This window comes from Hippocampus zosterae, chromosome 7 (genome assembly GCF_025434085.1).
Source record: "Hippocampus zosterae strain Florida chromosome 7, ASM2543408v3, whole genome shotgun sequence".
NCBI classification, from domain to species: Eukaryota; Metazoa; Chordata; class Actinopteri; order Syngnathiformes; family Syngnathidae; genus Hippocampus; species Hippocampus zosterae.
Genome location: NC_067457.1, coordinates 13,897,330 through 13,916,479, shown reverse-complemented (window position 1 = coordinate 13,916,479; position 19,150 = coordinate 13,897,330). Strand labels below are relative to the sequence as shown.

Sequence of the window (19,150 nt, the reverse complement as noted above, 5' to 3'; positions counted from 1 at the left end):
ATTTGCCAACCTTATTCCTGGAGACTCTGATTTATATCGAACAAAAATGAGAAACACATTTTTTATTTCATTACGTGTACGATATGCTTACGTCACATTACTCAAACACCGAACTGAGAATGTGCTTTGTACTTTCACGTAACATTAGTTATTCAGATAACTACTGCATAACAAAAATGCGAGCAAGTTTACCAAAGTCTCATTGTCACTCCAAATCACTAAATCAACGAAATCTTCATCCTCTGGTACGTTTTAAAGAACTCTGAAATCTGGAGGTCGAAGATGTGGTACTTCCTCTTCTATTTCGCTTATTTCAGACCTATAGGCAGCTGTTTTTATCAGTTACCGCCAATGTGGAAAGTATCAACAGAGGCCTAGTGGGCCCCCTTGCGGCAGAATGAGAATAACATATGAAATGAAAAAAATGTGTTTGTTACACACACACACACAAGTCGCTCCATAGGATTAAGTCGCACCCCGGACAAATTATGGGGGGGGGGGGGAACTGCAATTTATAATCTGGAAAATATGGTACATAGAACACCATTTCCCTCAAATGTTTCTTCTTTGTCGAGATAATCCATCCTGCCTCACAGGTGTGACATATAGAGATGCTGATTTCACAGTGTGATTATTGCACAGGTGTGCCTTAGGTTAGCCACAATAAAAGGCCGTGCGTGTGTCAATATTTTGAAGCAGATGTAACGTCTCTGCTCTTTAAGAATGTGTTTTATAGACCCCGTTGACGGGCGGCATTTCTTAATGTTGCCGCTAGTTGCTTTGGAATGCGCGCAAGATGAAGTAGAGCCGTCAAATTGACTACCATGCCATAGTGAAATTTATGACGACTTGTAAAATTGCGGGATGGGGATGAAATATACAGAAGTAGGAAAAGTCAATAGGCCAGGAGATTAAAACATAAAAACATATATGCAGAATAAGAGCATCAAAGTTTGAAAATCGTCAAAATGGTTCTGAGTCCTACAGTTCACAATTGGCATCCTCGATTCTCAAATGTTTCTTTAATGTCAAAAGGAAGGGTGATGTAACGCAGAGAACATGGCCCCTGTCTCTGCTTTTTTGGATCAGCCATAAAATTCGAAGTCATTGATTAGTTTCTACAAACAGTCACGATATCTCGTCTTTGTAGTGTATTAATTTAAATATTGGTGACCTGCCAATCGTATTGTTTTTGTTTAACTCGACGTCCAAATGTCTGATTTTAAGGACTTCTCTCTACTTTTGTGGAAGGAATACATTTTGACAAACTCCAACCTGAAACATTAAAAACAAGCACCAACAAAATGTACAAAAAAGCACCAAAAAAACCCACAGGACAGCAAAAGAAAATGCGACTGATGGGTAGAGTCTGTCATAAATCTGATCTAACTTCCTAAAATAATGAATTTGTTTCACATTTCAAATAGATCAGAAAATAACCTTGGAAGAATGATTGCTCCAGTGGCAATTGGCCCATACCTATTCCTGAATCGTGGTTGATCGATTTTTTTGGGGGGGGGGGTGGATTGTGACCCGTAAGTAAAGACTCAACCAACTTTTTATGTTTGTTGCAGGGCCGTGCAGGCCGTCACTGTGGTGGCCTGAGGGTGCTCAACTCGTACTGGGTGGGCGAGGATTCCACCTACAAGTTCTTTGAGGTGATTTTGATAGACCCATTCCATAAGACAATTAGACGCAACCCAGACACCCAATGGATCACAAAGCCTGTGCACAAGCACAGAGAGATGCGTGGCCTAACCTCTGCAGGAAAGAAGAGCCGTGGGCTTGGCAAGGGTCACAAGTTCCACCAGACCATTGGAGGATCCCGTCGTGCAGCCTGGAAGCGGCGCAACACCCTGCAACTGCACCGTTACCGTTAGAGCTCATGTCTCTGAATCTTTAAAAAATAAAGAATTTGGCCACATGCTCTCGTGTGCTTACTTTTTTTTCTCCCTTTGTCCCTCTCATAAACTACTGATGAGCGCTTTCCTTTTTTGTGCGTTTGACAAAATCCAAATTCTGGCACGAGAAACTTGTTTCTTGTTGCTCTGTTCTGATAAATGTAGTCATCAGAAGCACACATTTCCAGCTGTTTACACAAAAGAACAGGTCATCCTCGCTTCCTTGTTTAACACTGGAAAGGTCATCCTTTTAGATTTTCTACCTTTTAAAATCTGCCATTTGGCCATCCAAATAGCAGCATTATCCATCCATTTTCACCACCGCTTATCCTGAGGAGCGTCGCGGGGGGTTGCTGGAGCCGATTCCAGCCGACTTCGGGCGAAAGGCATACTACACCCTGAACTGTTCTCCAGTCAGTCGCAGTGCACATATAGAGACAAATGAAGATTCACACAGTCGCCGAGTGGGAACTGATCCCACGCTCGCCGCACACAAGGCTGGCGTGTGAGCCAAGTTGTCAGTGACTCACGGCTGCATTAGTTTTAGACCAATAACCTAAATGTTTTTTCATTTCCGATACCAAAGGCCAATCCTTTTATTCACCACTCTTTACCACTGTTCTGGAAATACGGCACGTGCTCTCTACTACGTACTGAATTACCGAAGTAAGGAAACTGATGCAGAGATGAGATTTGTCCGCTTTTTTTCCAGTCAAAATTGACCTTTTTTATATTGTTCTAAATCCGTTGAGAATTTTGGGGGGGAGAGTCTGGTGTTATTTCTGATATAAGCTCTGTGTACATTGTGTAACAATGTCGTTATATAATCTATAGGCTATAGAATAACATGGTTTATTTATACTTTTGATGATTGCATCTCTCGGCGGCCCGGTAGTCCAGTGGTTAGCACGTCGGCTTCACAGTGCAGAGGTACCGGGTTCGATTCCAGCTCCGGCCTCCCTGTGTGGAGTTTGCATGTTCTCCCCGGGCCTGCGTGGGTTTTCTCCGGGTACTCCGGTTTCCTCCCACATTCCAAAAACATGCTTGGCAGGCTGATTGAACACTCCAAATTGTCCCTAGGTGTGAGTGTGAGTGCGAATGGTTGTTTGTTTCTGTGTGCCCTGCGATTGGCTGGCAACCGATTCAGGGTGTCCCCCGCCTACTGCCCGGAGACGGCTGGGATGGGCTCCAGCACCCCCGCGACCCTAGTGAGGATCAAGCGGTACGGAAGATGAATGAATGAATGAATGATTGCATCTCGCTCGCAGATTAAAAAAAAAATCTTGGATGCATCCATCGATCGATTTTTCACTGCTCATTTCCTCGTTAGCTCCAGGAGCCAATTTGATTGGATGATACTGGCCAACAATGCTGTTGCTGTGAAAACATGTATACGCCCCCTTTTGAATCAACCTACTTGGCCATTAGCTCAAAGCTAATCCAAATCAAATAAGATGGCGAAAAGAAAAAAGATATGACGAGTTTGGTAGACTTCGGGACAAATGGACCGAATAATTCACCTTTCTGGGGAGAACAGGGTCTGCGGAGTGTCTGCTTTGCAATGACAAAACACCATTGATGAAACGGTCGAATGCAGAGAGGCACTTTGACACGCCCCGTGCGCGAGATAGCCGAAAGGAAGCGTGCAAGCTACTCACTGAGCAGTGCGCAAGCTAGCCAGCAGTAGTGATGGGAATTCCGGCTCCTTTTAGAGAGCCGGCTGTTTTGGCTCGGCTCCCTAAAAATGCCGGTTCTTTCGGCTCCCAAATGGCTCCTCAGTTTTTTTGTTGCTTAAATTAATTTAATACCAAAAATAACGTAGTATTATGTGTAAAATGAAGTACTAATGCAAAAAATAGACATTATATCAAATGTTTATTATTTATATGGCTTTATTTATATTCTTCTGAACATACTCAACATGGAGTGCTACTAAATAAAAACAAAGTACAAAGACCCATCTCTAAACAAGGTCGTCAAAAAGTTCCAATCTCTGAATGTGTATATTTATAAGTTTTTAACTATTTACAGTAAAACAACATAAGTAAGCTTTGAATACCACACAACTAATTATAAATTAAAATTTGTAAAACAAAAAGAAAAAAAGCAGCATTCAGGTAAAGGTTTTAGCTTGCCTTTAGCGAAGATTGGCATGAAGAAAAACCAAGTGCCTCAGCTTTGAGGGGTTGATCCTGTTTCTCCTCTCTGTTAATATTTGCCCTGTTTTGGAGAAGATTCTCTCTGAGGGGACAGATGTTGCAACAATACACAGCCAATACAAAATGGATGAAAATCCCTTGCAATCATTAGTTCCTCGTCAATTGTGTTCTGTTTTTCTGGTTTTATAGCTTTTTGCATAAAGTGGCTCATAGAGCTCTGGGTTGTACATGTAGGCTGTTGTGACATTGCAGCAGCAGCAACAGTTGCAGACACACTAGCACCTTCATTAATAGCTGGTTCCCTTGCTTGTCTTTTCTCTTCAAATTGTACTGATTGGTGGACATTTCTGATATGCCTGTGAAGGTTTTTTTTGTGGAGCCTGATCTATGGGATATTTTAACCTTGCACAGTCTACACGCTGCCTTTGAACTATCAATTAAATTGAAATGAGTCCATATTTCACTGCGTTTCCTATCCATTTTCTCACCTTTCCACTTTCCACCGTGTTTTTTTTCACTAACGAGCTCTCTCGTCTCCTCGTCTGTCTTGTCCGCGTGCTGCTCAGTGTGCTGCTGTGTGTCTCTTCTCTAACCCCTCCCCCTTCTCTAAACTGCAGCGCGTGTGTGTAAGTGTGTGTGTGTGTGTGCGTGCATGCGTGCGTGCGTGCGTGCGCGTGTGCGTGTGTGAGTGTGAGTGTGTGTGTGTGTGTGTGTGTGTGTGCGCGTAACCCTACCCTTCCGGCTCCCAATGAGGAGCCGGCTCCCTATTAGGTGGGAGCCGGCTCCCATCGTTCACTTCAAAGAGCTGGGAGCCGGCTCGTTCGCGAACGACACATCACTAGCCAGCAGTAACGTCGGACCCGGCAAGATGAGTTCCATTCCGATAGTTTTGCTGGATTTTTATCAATCAACGGAAAACCACGGGGAGTATTATCATCAAATTATTTTAAAGAATACATTCAGAGGCTTAATACATTTTGTTGAAATCACTTTTAAAATACAGTATATGTACAGCCATCTCGTTCCTCTGCGTCCCGCGTCCTAGATACCTAATTTTCCCGCAGGACGCACAATTCCAAATAATGTGCGTTTTTGGGACGCAAGGAAATTTCTCACAACAACAACAAAAAACTACAGCAGGTTTGAAGATTTCACGGTAACCGGTAGCGTGGCGTTTCCGTGGCGTTATTTTGACGGTACCGAAAAATCGTTGAACCATAAAAGTCACCGCACACGAGTTAACTGTACGCGATAAAATCTCTCCTGTGTGATCAATGCGATTTCACTGTGCCTGTATGTGTGTTTGTGGTGTGGTGTGTGAGTGTGTTTCTTCTAATTTACTTTTGTTTTGTTTTCAGTGTTGGAGAGGGGACCGAACAGATAACGCATGCGGGTTGCTATTTTAGTCCGCAAACTGAGGAATCGCGTGGATGAAAGTTTAAGATTGAGGTGAAAAAAACTCACAAAGGTCTACTAATTACGACATTTAAAAGACATGATCAGGAGTCATGCTTTAAATAAAAAATTATGTTTAGGACCTGGACATCTTGGCCGAATATGTGGCAACAGGTTTGCAAATGGGGCCCTGTGACCCTTCAACACTCATGTCTAAAACTTAACACCTTCCCAGTCAGCAAAATTGGTCTGGCCCAGCTCTGGGCCACATACATCACTTGTACCCGCCTCACATACCTCAATAAATGACGGCCCACATCTGGCATCCACAATATGGGCCACATAAGGCCTATACCAGAGCCACATTGTATAACCATCTCTGGCCCTCCTCCGGCCCTACGCTGGGCCAGAACAGGTTCCTGATATCAGCCTTAATTCAACCTTAACTAAGACACTTCTTTCATGCGCATTTCATGATATGTTTTTTAAAAAGCCTCTAAAACGACTGTTATGTTTATTGTCATAATTTGGGAAGAAATTTCATCTGTGCTGTATGTTACACATACAGTACATTTGACAATAAAGTTCATCCAATCCACATATAACTGGAAAACTGCACTTTTCTTATTTTAACAGTGAACAGAGTCCAAACTGGGAAGCAGCTTGCTCTTGAACAGCATTTTTCCATCCATCAAATTGTTGTGCTCTCCATGCCCTCTTGTCTTCTCATGCTCTGCTTCCTGTCACCATCCCGATCAGGAGCCAGGTGTAGTCATCTTTTGATTGTGACATCGATTTCCTGGTCTGAGGCACAAGATGTTTGGCTTTAGGTCTCACAGCGGCTGTAAGAACTGTAAGGAAACAAGGATGGACAGTGTGTTAGGAAAATAAACATTTGTACATGTCATTACCAATGAATGGTCAGTAAAAATAACCCTTGAAATTTCTTAAACTAGGTATGACACTGTGGGGTGGAATATTTGACACCAAAAGCTAAATGTGAATAACTTAGATTTAAATAGTTTATACCGAATTTGAATTACATAAATTGAAGTAAAGTGGCTCGGATAATGGATGGATTTGTAGGTTTTAATCTGAATGATATTGAATAATTGAATCGGAATTGTACAATTTGAATTTGAAAAGGATAGATTTTTTTTCTTTGAAACTGTATTTCATCCTCACTGAACATTAAATTCTGTTTATTTTCATACTCAGTCTTACAAATACAAATTCGGTTGTATTTTCTGTACGGAAGCCAAAACGTTCATCCAAACCAAATGGGGGAAAAAAAACAAATTAAAGCAAAGACACACAAACATTTTCCGTGCGCATGAGGTGAAGAAGCACTAAATTATCACATCACGTCTCAAATGTTCAAACGGAGGGGCCCGGCCGTCAACACGCGAGGCTTGACGTCACATAAAGATCTCGTGTTTGCGCTTGAGCGAACTTGAACTTGGAGAAACTGGAATCCGTGCTCAAATATTGACTGAAATCATGGATTTGGCTGATCGACGTCACTCAACATAAGCCACGGACTCAAGGCTGTCCTAAATTCTTGGGCAGCCTGCTACAAAAACATCGGCTATCTCGACCTTACCCTGATGACAGTGTTGGGTGACGATGTATGCCACTGGCATTATTGCTTAATGTTTGGTGCTATTTTGTGTGGAGGGATACCGTGTTATGGGGTGTATATAAATAAAGGGGGTGGAGCTTCCCTGCAGTTCGCTTCTGCCAGTGACGATGCATTGAGGCACGTTGGGTGTTCAGCGACTCAGTGGTAGCGACCACAGAAAAATACGAAACGTCTCCAGTATTGTGCCAAGAACATAGTGTAGTCACCAGCAATGATGTCTACACATGAACAGCGAGAGACTTCCGCAGTAGTAGGTTCAACAGGTTATGGGCCCAGGTGGGTTCCAGGCACAGCGGCGCTCCATGGGAGAGGATTACCGCCGCGATTTGACGGATATGAGGCCCGCTATCACATCTGGGAGACAAGGTTCCTAGCATACTTGAAAACCATCGGGCTAAAAGATGCTATCCTCGGGTGTGACGTAGCTGCGGGATCCAGCGAACAGGCCGCAACAGAAACCGAGTGGAAAAACGAACTGGCATATGCTGAACTGTGCGGCTGCTTGGATGATAAAACATTTACACTCATCCTGTATGAAGCACCAGAAGATGGTAAGAAAAGTTTGGAAATATTGAGACGCCATTTTGAGTCCGAAGAAAAGCCGAGAATTGTCGGGCTGTGCACATAGCTAACCAATATGCTAATGGCTAACGGCTAGGAGCTAACGGACTATCTAGCACGTGTCGAGAAGTTAGTGGCTGCGTTACAAATAGCTAAGGAAAGCCTAAGCGATGCACTATTGGTGGCTATGTTGTTGAAAGGACTCATGGATGAATACAACCCATTTTCTGTGCATTTGACTCAAACGAGGAAAGTGTTAACCTTCGCTGAATTCAAGACTAGGCTGAGAAGTTTTGAATGCACCCTCCGGTACCGAAGCAGACCGAGACCAGATGAAGTAATGACCGCAAAGTCATTCAAGCCGAAGCCCAAAGAAAAGGACAAAAAAATACGTCTTCAATGGAGAATGCTTTGTTTGTGAAAAAGTGGGGCATAAAGCAAGAGACTGCTTGAGTAAGGATAAGAAACAACACAAGCGAAGGACAAATGCTGATAAGAACAACAAAGTGGCTGCAGTTATGGACGATGCGGAAAAGGTTTTTCGTGGCAGAGACCAAGCCAAATCTTCGAGGGAAGAAGAGGAAACAGTATTGTTCCGGGTGAGTGAATGGCGACCCAATGGAGCGCCGCAATATGGACTACTCGTGGACAGCGGTGCTTCTGGCCACATCATCACCGACAAGAACGCATTCACCCGATTTGATGAGAGTTTCCCGCCTAAAGATCACATCATGCAGCTGGCTGATGGGAGACGGATCACCGGAAGTGTCGAGTAGAAGGGGGACCCACAAATGAAGCTGGCCGACAGCAGTGGTAAGCGTCAAGATCACAAATGCTCTCCTCATCCCGGGATACCCGCAGAATATCCTTTCAGTGGAAGCAGCAACTTCGAAAGGAGTGAAGTTCAACTTTGAGAAAAATAACAACAAAATGATCCTTTCAGATGGGACAATATGCAAGATGAATGTAAAGGACCGAATGTACTATCTTGACATTGTCACAGAAAAATTTGCATGCAGTGAGGACTCCTGCAATGCATCTTTAAACATGAAAACATGGCATGAGATAATGGGCCATTGTAACTATGGTGATATTGCTAAGCTTGAAGCTATAGTAGAAGGTATGAAAATCAGTGACAAAACTAGACCTAACCAGTGTGAAACCTGTATTCAACGGAAATTCACCTAGAATAGAAACAGGAAAAGTGATGTGAGAGCTAAAGAGCCATTAGGGCTGGTACATGCAGATCTAGGTGGGCCTATTGACCCAGAGTCATTCGACAGGTACAAATATGCCATCACTTTTACTGATGACCTTTCTGGAGCTGTTTTTGTATACTTTCTCAGGAACAAAAACATGGCAGTTGAAGCTACAAAGCAGTTCTTGGCAGACACAGCACCATATGGTAAAGTAAAGCAAATGAGATCGGATAATGGGACAGAGTTTGTTTCAAAAGAGTATCAATCTCTGCTTCGAGATAATGTGATAAAACATGAGAGATCAGCGCCCTACTCCCCACATCAAAATGGGACAGCAGAGAGGAACTGGCGCACATTGTTTGAGATGGTGAGGTGTATGCTGATAGAATCTGGCTTACCCAAAGAGCTATGGCCATATGCAGCCAGAACAGCAGCAGTTATACGGAACAGGTGTTACTGCGAAAGAACAGGGTGAGACTCCTTATTTCCTTTTCACAGGAAAACGGCCAGATTTGTCAAAAATGAAAAAGTTTGGTTCAGAATGCATGGTCTATGACAGTGGTCACCAACATGGTGCCCGCGGGCACCAGGTAGCCCGTGAAGACCACTTGAGTAGCCCGCCAGTGCCTGGACATTGTGATTTGCTAGTAGAAATTATGATTTAAAAATGCAAACATTGGCAGTACTGTGAGACATTTCGAAACACGATCAAAGTCTGACAATTTAAATCATCAAGTATTAAAAATAACACATCCTCATATTATTGAAGGTATTTTGGACAAATATGTTATTTCAGACGTGTATCAATTTGGTAGCCCTTCACACAATCGGTACACATGAAGTTGCTCTCACCCTCAAAAATGTTGGTGACACCTGGTCTATGAACAAAACAAAAAAAAAAGCTAGATCCAAAGGGCAAAAAGGGGATCTTTGTTGGTTTTGACTGTCATTCACCTGCTTATTTAATCTATTTTCCAGAGAAAAACAAGGATCAGAAACACAGACAGGTCCACTTCATCACAAAGACCGTGACTGAGAGTGAGACACAGACTGAGAAGACTCAACTGGAGGACCACTATGTAGAGTGGGTAACTATGCCTAAAGCAAGTCGGTCACAGACAGAATATACAGAAAAAGATTTTAACACAGAACTAGAGCTTGAACCTGACTGCGACACGGACCCAAACAATGATACTGAGACTCCTCATAGTTCTGGTAGAGAAGGGAAGACACCAAAATATTTAGAGGATTATGAATGTGGAGTAGAAGACAATGAGATCACAATTGATTACTGCTATAGAGCAACGGTGGGATTACCACAAACATTCTCCGAGGCAATGGCATCGCCAAAGTCAGATAAGTGGAGAAAGGCTATGATAGATGAGATGACTTCTTTTAAGGAGAACGACACTTTCACCCTTGTGCCATTACCGGAGGGTAGACAGACAGTGGGGGGAAGGTGGGTGTACGCCTTAAAGGAGGATGACAAAGGCAATAAACATATAAAGCGAGATATGTAGCCAAAGGGTACAGTCAGAGAGAAGGACTTGACTATTGCGAGACGTTTTCGCCGACCGCTAATCTGACATCACTGCGACTACTGATGCAGCTTGCAGCACAGTATGACTTGCTCTTAAACCAAATGGACGTGAAGGCAGCATACTTACATGTACCTATTGACTTCGAACTATACATGGATCAACCTGAAGGTTTTTGTGTGAAACAAAAGGATGGTGTACAACTTGTGTGCAAGTTAAACAAATCCATATATGGCCTCAAACAGTCTGGGAGAAATTGGAACATGATGCTCCATGAATTTTTACTTGCGAACGAGTTTGTACAGAGTCAAGCAGACCACTGTATCTACACCAAAATGTCTGACAAAGAAAAAGTAATTTTGTTAGTGTGGGTCGATGATATCGTTGTGGCTGCCAGCAGAGGTGTTTATGCGAGATCAAAGAGAAACTCAAGAGTAAGTTTAGGATGAAAGACCTCGGATGCCTCACTCATTTCATTGGGATTGATTTCAAGCAAAATGTGGGCTCAATCACATTAAACCAATCCAGATATATTGAGAAAATATTGGAAAAGTTTGGCATGTCTGAATGCAAAGCAAGAGCCACTCCCAAGTGAAATCAAATGTGACCTGGTTCCAGAAGGGGACAAAACCGATCAGAGGAAATACAGAGCAATGCTGGGCAGCCTCATATATATCATGACCTGCACTAGGCCTGATATGAGCTGGATTGTGAGTAGACTATCTCAGTATATGTCTGATCCAAGAGAAAAGCACTTGACTGCATTAAAACATGTGTACAGGTACTTAAAAGGAAGTAAGAACCAGGTACTATGTTACAAAAAGAGTGACACACAATTGGAGTTGGTAGGTTACTCCGATGCCGACTGGGCAAATGATAAAGAGGATAGAAAGAGCACCACAGGCTATTTCTGGCACAAGGGGGTGCTATCGTCTCATGGAAGACAAAGAAACAACAGACAGTTGCACTTTCAACTTGTGAGGCTGAATATGTTGCACTGGCGGCAACTATTCAGGAAGCACTGTATCTTACACAAGTTTTGAAAGACTTCCATCCAGGATTTCAACAATCCACAAAGATATTCGAGGACAATCGGGGAACGATACGCCTTGCTAAAGAACCCAGTGTATCGCCAAAGAAGCAAGCATGTGGACATTAAATACCATTTCATCAGGTCCAATGTTTTGCTGAAAAGAATTGTTTTGATGTATTGTCCAACAGATATTATGGTCGCAGACGTGTTCACTAAATCTGCTACAAGGGCAAAAATTGAAAAGTTTAGACCCTATATGTTCGGTAACTAATGCAATGTTAGTGTATGTGGCACCATCGAGTGGGGGTGTTGGGTGACGATGTATGCCACTGGCATTATTGCCTAATGTTTGGTGCTATTTTGTGTGGAGGAATAGCGTGTTATGGGGTGTATATAAATAAAGGGGGTGGAGCTTCCCTGCAGTTCGCTTCTGGCAGTGACAATGCATTGAGGCACGTTGGGTGTTCAGCGACTCAGTGGTAGCGACCACAGAAAAATACGAAACGTCTCCAGTCTTGTGCCTAGAACATAGTGTAGTCACCAGCAATGATGTCTACACATGAACAGCGAGAGACTTCCGCAGTAGTAGGTTCAACAGAAAGTATGCACGGAAGCTAGTCCCCCACCATTACCCCCTCCCTCATACATTCCCTTGATTCACCATCTTCATTGTTTGTCTTGTGACCTGTTGTAACTGTCACATAAATGCTTATGCTTGAGTTTTTTTGCCTCACTCAAATTATCCTCAAAATGAGGGTGGTTGGAGTGTGGGTTCCCCCCCCCCCCCGTGGTTTCTTTCTGACTTCCGGGTTGAGTGAATGCTGGCGCGTTTTGGCTGCCGCTGCTCAACCCGTACTGTTTTGTGTTTTTTGCTATTGTAAAGTGTCCTTGGGTGTCTTGAAAGGCGCTCATAAATAAAATGTATTATTATTATTTTTTTTTTTCCCCAGTGCTCTCAAAATAAATTTGGGCTGTATTTGTGTGCTGAAAATGTAAAATGAAGAGCTGAAACCGCATCTTGTGAGTCTTTCTCGACGAAGTGACAGCTCTTAACTTGAAAATGTCATGGTTCTGTTTGTGACCAACAGGTGACCACTGTAGGGCTCCGCCTGAAGCTGCACACATGTTGGTCATTATGTCATTATGCCTCCAGCCCGCCCTGACAGCACTTGGTAGCTCCTTCAGCCAGAGACTTCTTTCTACATACATTCTTGCTGCTGGAGGCTATAAATTTCCCCAGTGTGGGACGAATAAAGGATATCTTATCTTATCTTATTAGTTGCTTAAGGGCGTGACTGTCCAGCTCTCATTAACATATTCTTTCTCTCTCTCTCTCTCTCTTTTATATATATATACATACACACATAGACATGCTCGTGTCTCTATTTCTCTGTGCGCTCTGACGACGTCTAAAGCAGCGTTCCCCCAATCTTTTTTTCACCACCGCCCTGTATAATGTCAGACAATATTTTCGGGGGCCAACGTTAAGGCCAGATAAATACAACAAAATTTCGAATGGTATTTTCGAAACAGAAAAATAAACACAAATCATGACACGAGGAACATCCTATCTGGCCGCAACACTCGCTGTTCGCAATGTTAACGTTTAAACATGCCTTCAAAATAAGATGGACCACGAATACAAAGTGCATGAAAAATACGACTCACCATTGCTGCATATTATGCAGAGTGTGCTTGTTGTGTGGGAATTTCCCGTTGAGATAAAGACGGATTTTAACCCTCGTCGTCCACCGTTTGCGATAAATGCAAAATTATGTCTTTGAATCAATGGCAAAGGCATTCGGAAAAACACGAAAGAGCTGAAACGTATGGGGGGGTTCTAAAATGGCCGAAATTTCATGACGTCACCGGCTGATAATTCTCAGGCATTGCAGCAATAATAAAAAAGGTTTTGATTCCGTAATCTTCTCAATTTACATATTTTGCACCATAAAGACCCATTATAATTCATATTTTTTAATGCATCGTAAACCTAATGTGTAAACATGCATTTCACACGATTTTTACGTCAATCGCTTTGTTTTCGCTTGGACAGACGTATGCATGCCACATCGTTGGGTTGAGGTCATTCCAATTGTGCAACTTTTAGGTGGCGTCAGAGGATCGTAAATGAGTTTGCCTTTTTGCAGGAGGCTTCAAACCAATGCATTTTACATGAACACGTCCAGTCGGGATTGTTAGTAGGGCTTGGTTGGGACCTCCAGACACAATTTTTTTTTTCATTTTGCAAAAAAAAAAATAGTTTTTGAAAAAAAAATGTTTGTATAACACAACATACATCATTTCCAAAATTGTAAAACGCAGGTGTGAGTGTGAGTGCGAATGGTTGTTTGTTTCTGTGTGCCCTGCGATTGGCTGGCAACCGATTCAGGGTGTCCCCCGCCTACTGCCCGGAGACGGCTGGGATGGGCTCCAGCACCCCCCGCGACCCTAGTGAGGATCAAGCGGTACGGAAGATGAATGAATGAATGAATAAAACGCTTAACTTAGGGTTTTTTTGTTTCGAAGGACCTAAGGGTTAAGTACGAGTCCAGACACTGTCTATTAAATGTGGCCTTCTTTTTCTTGAGAGTCGTCGGCTTCTCTTCTGTCTCCTGGCTGGGCCTTTTCCTCTTTCCAAAGACGTTTGTTTTTTTTACTCCTTTTGCTCGCTCCTGGGTTTCATTTTCACGGTAACCTATCACGTGACCAAGAAGCGCGTGTGTTGACTGAGACTGTTGACGGATGTAACAGAGAATCCGGTAAAAAAATAAAATATCTTTCAGGTTCATGAATGAATAAAACGGAAGTAATGTAGGTTATTCTTTCTGTGCGCCTGGTACCAAATGACCCACAGACCGGTACTGGTCCGCGGCTCAGGGGTTGGGGACCACTGGTCTATAGGATACAGAGGTCCAAATTGATTCGTATTGTGTTCTGATAAAGTGAAGAAAATATGTCGTGGTCTTGCATCTTTATTCCACATTTTAGAGAAAGAAACAAAGCAAAAAACAAGAATGCTATTCACACATACCCACACAGAAAGTAATGCGTCCAGTCAAAATAATCATAGAACTACTCAAACTACCAAATAAAATGACTCTAGTTCCACCTATTATGGGACATTCAAGTGCTCCCACACAAACATTTTTTTCTTCTATCAAAATCCTCTGCTCAGTCCTCAAATACCTCCAGGAAAAGAGGAGGGAATAACTCAGTCGGACACTCCACTTTCATGTGAAGGAATCGGCTTGCATGGCAGGCTCCAATCATTCGCAGGTCTGTAACCTTCATGAGCAGCTTCGGCCAGAAATGAGGTAATTTATGTTTGCGGTAGTTGATGTAATGTTCAAAAGCTAGCAGGAACTCCTCTTGGCAGCGTTCGATCCGCTCCACACAACTCAGGCCTGGGCGATCTGAGGAGAGAAACCCGGGATTGAACAGTTTGTAGAGTTTGACTGTAAAACAGGTAACAATGGAAAGTTTATTTGTAGTACATGCCAGTTTGTGCTTTTCTTTTGGTATGAAAAATATGATCAAATTATATCGGGGTGGGCCAGTGGTTAGCGCATCAACCTAACAGCGCAGAGGTTCATTTCCAGCTCCGGCCTTTCTGTGTGGAGTTTGCATGTTCTCCCCGGTCCTGCATGGGTTTTCTCCGGATACTCGGGCTTCCTCCCACATTCCAAAAACATGCATGGCAGGCTGATTGAACACTCAAAATTGTCCCTCGGTGTGAATGTGAGCGCGGATGGTTGTTCGTCTGTGTGTGCAATGCAATTGGAATGATCGGAAAATGGATGGATGGAAATCGTGTCGATTATCAGTCAGAAAAAGGCGGAGTGCTATCTCAGTTCAAGAATGAGATGTTGCCCAATTTGATGTCAGATATAAACACACACACAATCGTATGTGTACTCTTTATTTTTGTTCCAATAGCGCATTGTATGTATGAGCACACACTTATTGGACACTTCATATAGTTAGTGTAGAAAGAAAAAAGGGAAGGAAATTGCAAAATCTACGATCAGCATTCACTTTCACTTACATCAATTTCTTCGATAATGTCTTTTATTTAGCTTCCTCCGTCTTTCATTTTGATCACTTTTACCCACTCTTCCAGCGTCAGAGCTCTTCTTGTCTTAGCTGTTGACATCCAAAGGTCAGTTTTTTAGCCATTTTATTAAAATGACCACAAAACGATTTTAGCAATGCAACGTTCATGCTGCGTCTGAATTTAACAATAACAAATACTTCCTGGACCCGTTGGGTTTTTTTCCCACCATCTTACTGTCTCTAACTCGACCTCCCTTCGATCGCTACCCAAGACAGCGTTGCTTAGCTGATGTCATGCAATGAACTTTTAAAGCCAGCCACGGGACGCTTTGTAGTCCTCGATGGCCATAGTTAGCGCGATGGAACTCGCCTCTCTAATTAGCGCTCCAGTTAGCGTAAGGTTTTTAGCATAACAAGTAAAGCATTACACACATTAGTGGGTATTTTCGCCCATCTAGGTTTCGTTCGAGAGGAGTTTCACTGCATTGCACAATAAATGAGAGTTGTGCATAATAATGTAAAAAACATAGAATAAACAGTAAAAATGGTGATCATTTAACTTTAAACTCCGTCCTCATCATTTTTTGCCCGCTTTAGTTCTCTCTCAGAAGTGGTTTTCGCCTGGCGTTTTGGAAAGAATTGATAACCAAAGACGTTTGCTTTTGTCGGCTTTTAACAATCCTTCGAAAATGTCTAAGGCAAACATCAACATAGTGAGTGATCGCCGCACTGGTGAACACTTTTTCTGGGTGATTCACATTTACATAAAATGATCGGAGCGCCTCATGGCCAGAGGGGTGAATGACGAGGACGGTGCATCGACACAGATTTATCTACAGTACAGTATTTATCTATCGACACCAGAGGTGTTAAACTCATTTCACGTGGTGGGCCACATATGGCCTTGGTAGATGTCGAGGTGGCCAGACCATTAAAATTATACAGTACTTTGCTATAAATAACCAAAATTTCCTTTATTTTGGTCTAAAGAAGCACAAGAACATTCGTAAAATCTTAAAATTTAATGAACATTTATTTTACAAAACATTTCCTGAAGCACCTTACATTTCCTTTGACAAATGTGCAATTTACTTTTATCATTCACATATATGCATTGCAACTTACCCGACTGACTGTACAAACTTTAACAAGTAATTGGTCTTGAAAAATATAGTAACGCACTTTAAGATTAAACGAGACTTAAAAAGAAAAGACGTTTAAACCATTTACACGTGCATATAAAATCCTTACAAACTAAGGAGAGTGCTATAAATGTGTTAATGTGAGAGTGCTATTGATAGCGTCTGCTGTGTCTGGTCTGTTTCAGTGACGGACTGAGGCCACTGTTGTCTTCTAATCTGATCAAAACAGTGTGTCCCCTGGTGGATACTCCATGGATTGCACCGTATTAAAAATATTAATTCCGTGTCTTTTATGCATTTTTTCACTTTTAAATTATCCTGCTGGCCTAATCGAACCTCCTTGCGGTCCGGTTCCGGCCCGCGGACCGTACGTTTGACACCCCTAATCTTCACACACAGACACATACGGTCGATGTCCCTCTTAGCCAATGGGATGCCAGGATGATGCTCGGTAATAGCTAATTGCAGAGCAGCTATAAGTATGTTGCATTCAGGAAACTCTGAGCTGCGAGTAACGGCCCATACTTTCATATCTTGACATTTCTCTTGTAACAAGAAGCAATATTTTCTTGTTGAGGCGTTTCATGATTTGAAAATTTCGTACGAAGAGACGTTCGTCAGTAGCGGTACCACTGTATTTTGGAGTCTTATTCACAATTGAGGAAGTGTGGAACCAGAGAGCGATCGTGTTTCGGGCTACTTTAGTGCCATTTTACATAGCCACATTGCATGAACTAATAAAACTTGCTAAAGAGAGGCAAACATTGTTCTATGGCAACCAGAGCAGAACAATGTTTTATTGTACATTTCATTTTGTTACAGAAATGTCGAATGCAAAATGACTCATCACATTTGTATTTGGGGATTATTAGGCAAGTTATGCTCTGCAAGTTTTCAGACTTCGGCCGCTTACCCGCTGAAAGCAGAATAACTGCTTGTAAAAGAGCCACCTCAGAGTCGTCCAAGTTAAAGGAGGCGAGTGAGACACCAAGGTCGAAAATGGCGTCCGACACTACACCCAGGCCTCCATTCTTCAGTTGACCTCGCGTGACTGCCATCTCTCCATTAAGTGTGAGAGTCTCACTCTCTGGATCATAGCGAACAGCAGCACGCAACGACATGACTTCCATACAACAGCCTTTCAGCAAAATGATCTGGTCTTCACATGGCAACTGTTAACAAGAGAAAATGATCTTGTCATCATTGATGACTTATTTGTTTAAAAAGTTGCAGAAGTACACACACCCAGAAACAAATATTTTCTTTTTGCTTCATATACATTTGGTCAGCGTTCTGTAACTTCACTAGTCATTGTCAAATTTCAGTCAAATTCTATAAGACAGCATTGAGTTACCAAAAATAATAAAAATAAAAAGTATGTGGACCATTTTAAATTACCTTCTGTTTCGGGCTCTGTGATACGGCTGTATTTCCTATCATTTCTTTTTTTTTTTACTCTTCAAATATATTTTAATTTAATATTTCAATGAATTTAACTTTATATTAAAACTTTTTCTGAGGTCAACATAATGAAGAAGTCAAATTAACCGGTCAATATAAAGATTAAATAAGCACATTTTTAAAAATAATGTGCTGACTCGAGGTGGGTGAATCATATTTGATATCAGTCTATCAATAACTGGTGCTTTTTTTTAAAGCATTTAAAATAAAAAAGAAATTGATTAAAGAGAATAAAAAACAATTCAATTGATTCAACACAAAATTAAATAATACACATTTAGGGGAAAATTAGTATTCAAAATATGTGCTTGGAAAACAAATTTTCATGACACCTTTTTGTTTGAGTGTGTGTGTGTGGGGGGGGGGGGGTGTTCGTGCGCCCGTACAAATTGCATTCATTATAAAAATGGATGCTGATTGTTGAGAATGTGACTCCAAGTTTTTGTTTGGCAGACTCCCTGTGATAGCCAAATAACCCAAACTAAATCGGTATATTTACAATTATCAATGTAAGAGTTTTGCCATCACAAAATGAATACTTGAATATTTCAAGTTAAAAAAAAAGACTGCCTTTATTTGAGATTTTCTCTAAACATGTATTGATGTTAAGTGAAGTCCAGAAAGACTTCCAGAAAGAGAAGTGGCAAAACCGGGTGTCATTTAAATGTGTACAGACAAGAAACATTGATAACACTTAGAAGCAAACTATTTAATTTTCATAGTCATAAAATGTGACTGATTCGGTAGTGGCACGTACCTCACAAAACATGGGCAGTTTTTTGGCAAAGTCCACCACTCGTTTTATGGCAGGGGTGATAATTTTTGTAAATTGCCTGAATGCCTCTAAATCCACTTGATTTCCTTCAAGGATATTTGCCGTGGATGAATGACCACTATTGGCAGGCTGAAAAGACGAGAAGGGCATTTTAGTGCATACAAATCGACCCCCCCCCAAAAAAAAACACAAACAACAGATTTTTGTCATGATCCTGTTCTTGTGTGTCTCCAGTAGGTGGCAGAGGAGGGCCTTCCCTCTGGCGTGCACACCTGCTGCCAATTTGTT

General features: G+C 42.1%; 2 protein-coding genes across 14 annotated transcripts in view; one reads left to right on the top strand and one right to left on the bottom strand.

The window, feature by feature from the left end:
- rpl15 (ribosomal protein L15) overlaps positions 1–1,924 on the top strand; it is a 37,902-nt gene extending 35,978 nt beyond the window's left edge. Inside the window, exon 4 of the mRNA XM_052071303.1 lies at positions 1,575–1,924. Within this exon, the coding sequence (XP_051927263.1) occupies positions 1,575–1,880 (306 nt within the window). The 3' untranslated portion in view covers positions 1,881–1,924. The remainder of the gene's footprint in view (positions 1–1,574) is intronic.
- thrb (thyroid hormone receptor beta) overlaps positions 1–19,150 on the bottom strand; it is a 63,234-nt gene that overhangs the window by 18,346 nt on the left and 25,738 nt on the right. For 5 of the 13 annotated variants that reach the window (XM_052071156.1, XM_052071160.1, XM_052071151.1 and 2 more), the window contains 3 exons: positions 18,845–18,991; positions 17,540–17,798; positions 12,696–14,844 (listed from right to left, as the gene is read on the bottom strand). The exons of 6 other annotated variants lie outside the window; for them this stretch is intronic. In XM_052071156.1, the coding sequence (XP_051927116.1) occupies positions 14,603–14,844; positions 17,540–17,798; positions 18,845–18,991 (648 nt within the window). In that variant the 3' untranslated portion in view covers positions 12,696–14,602. Of the gene's footprint in view, positions 1–12,695; positions 14,845–17,539; positions 17,799–18,844; positions 18,992–19,150 lie in introns of those variants that run through there. 2 more of the 13 variants (XM_052071154.1, XM_052071155.1) reach the window with 2 other exon arrangements.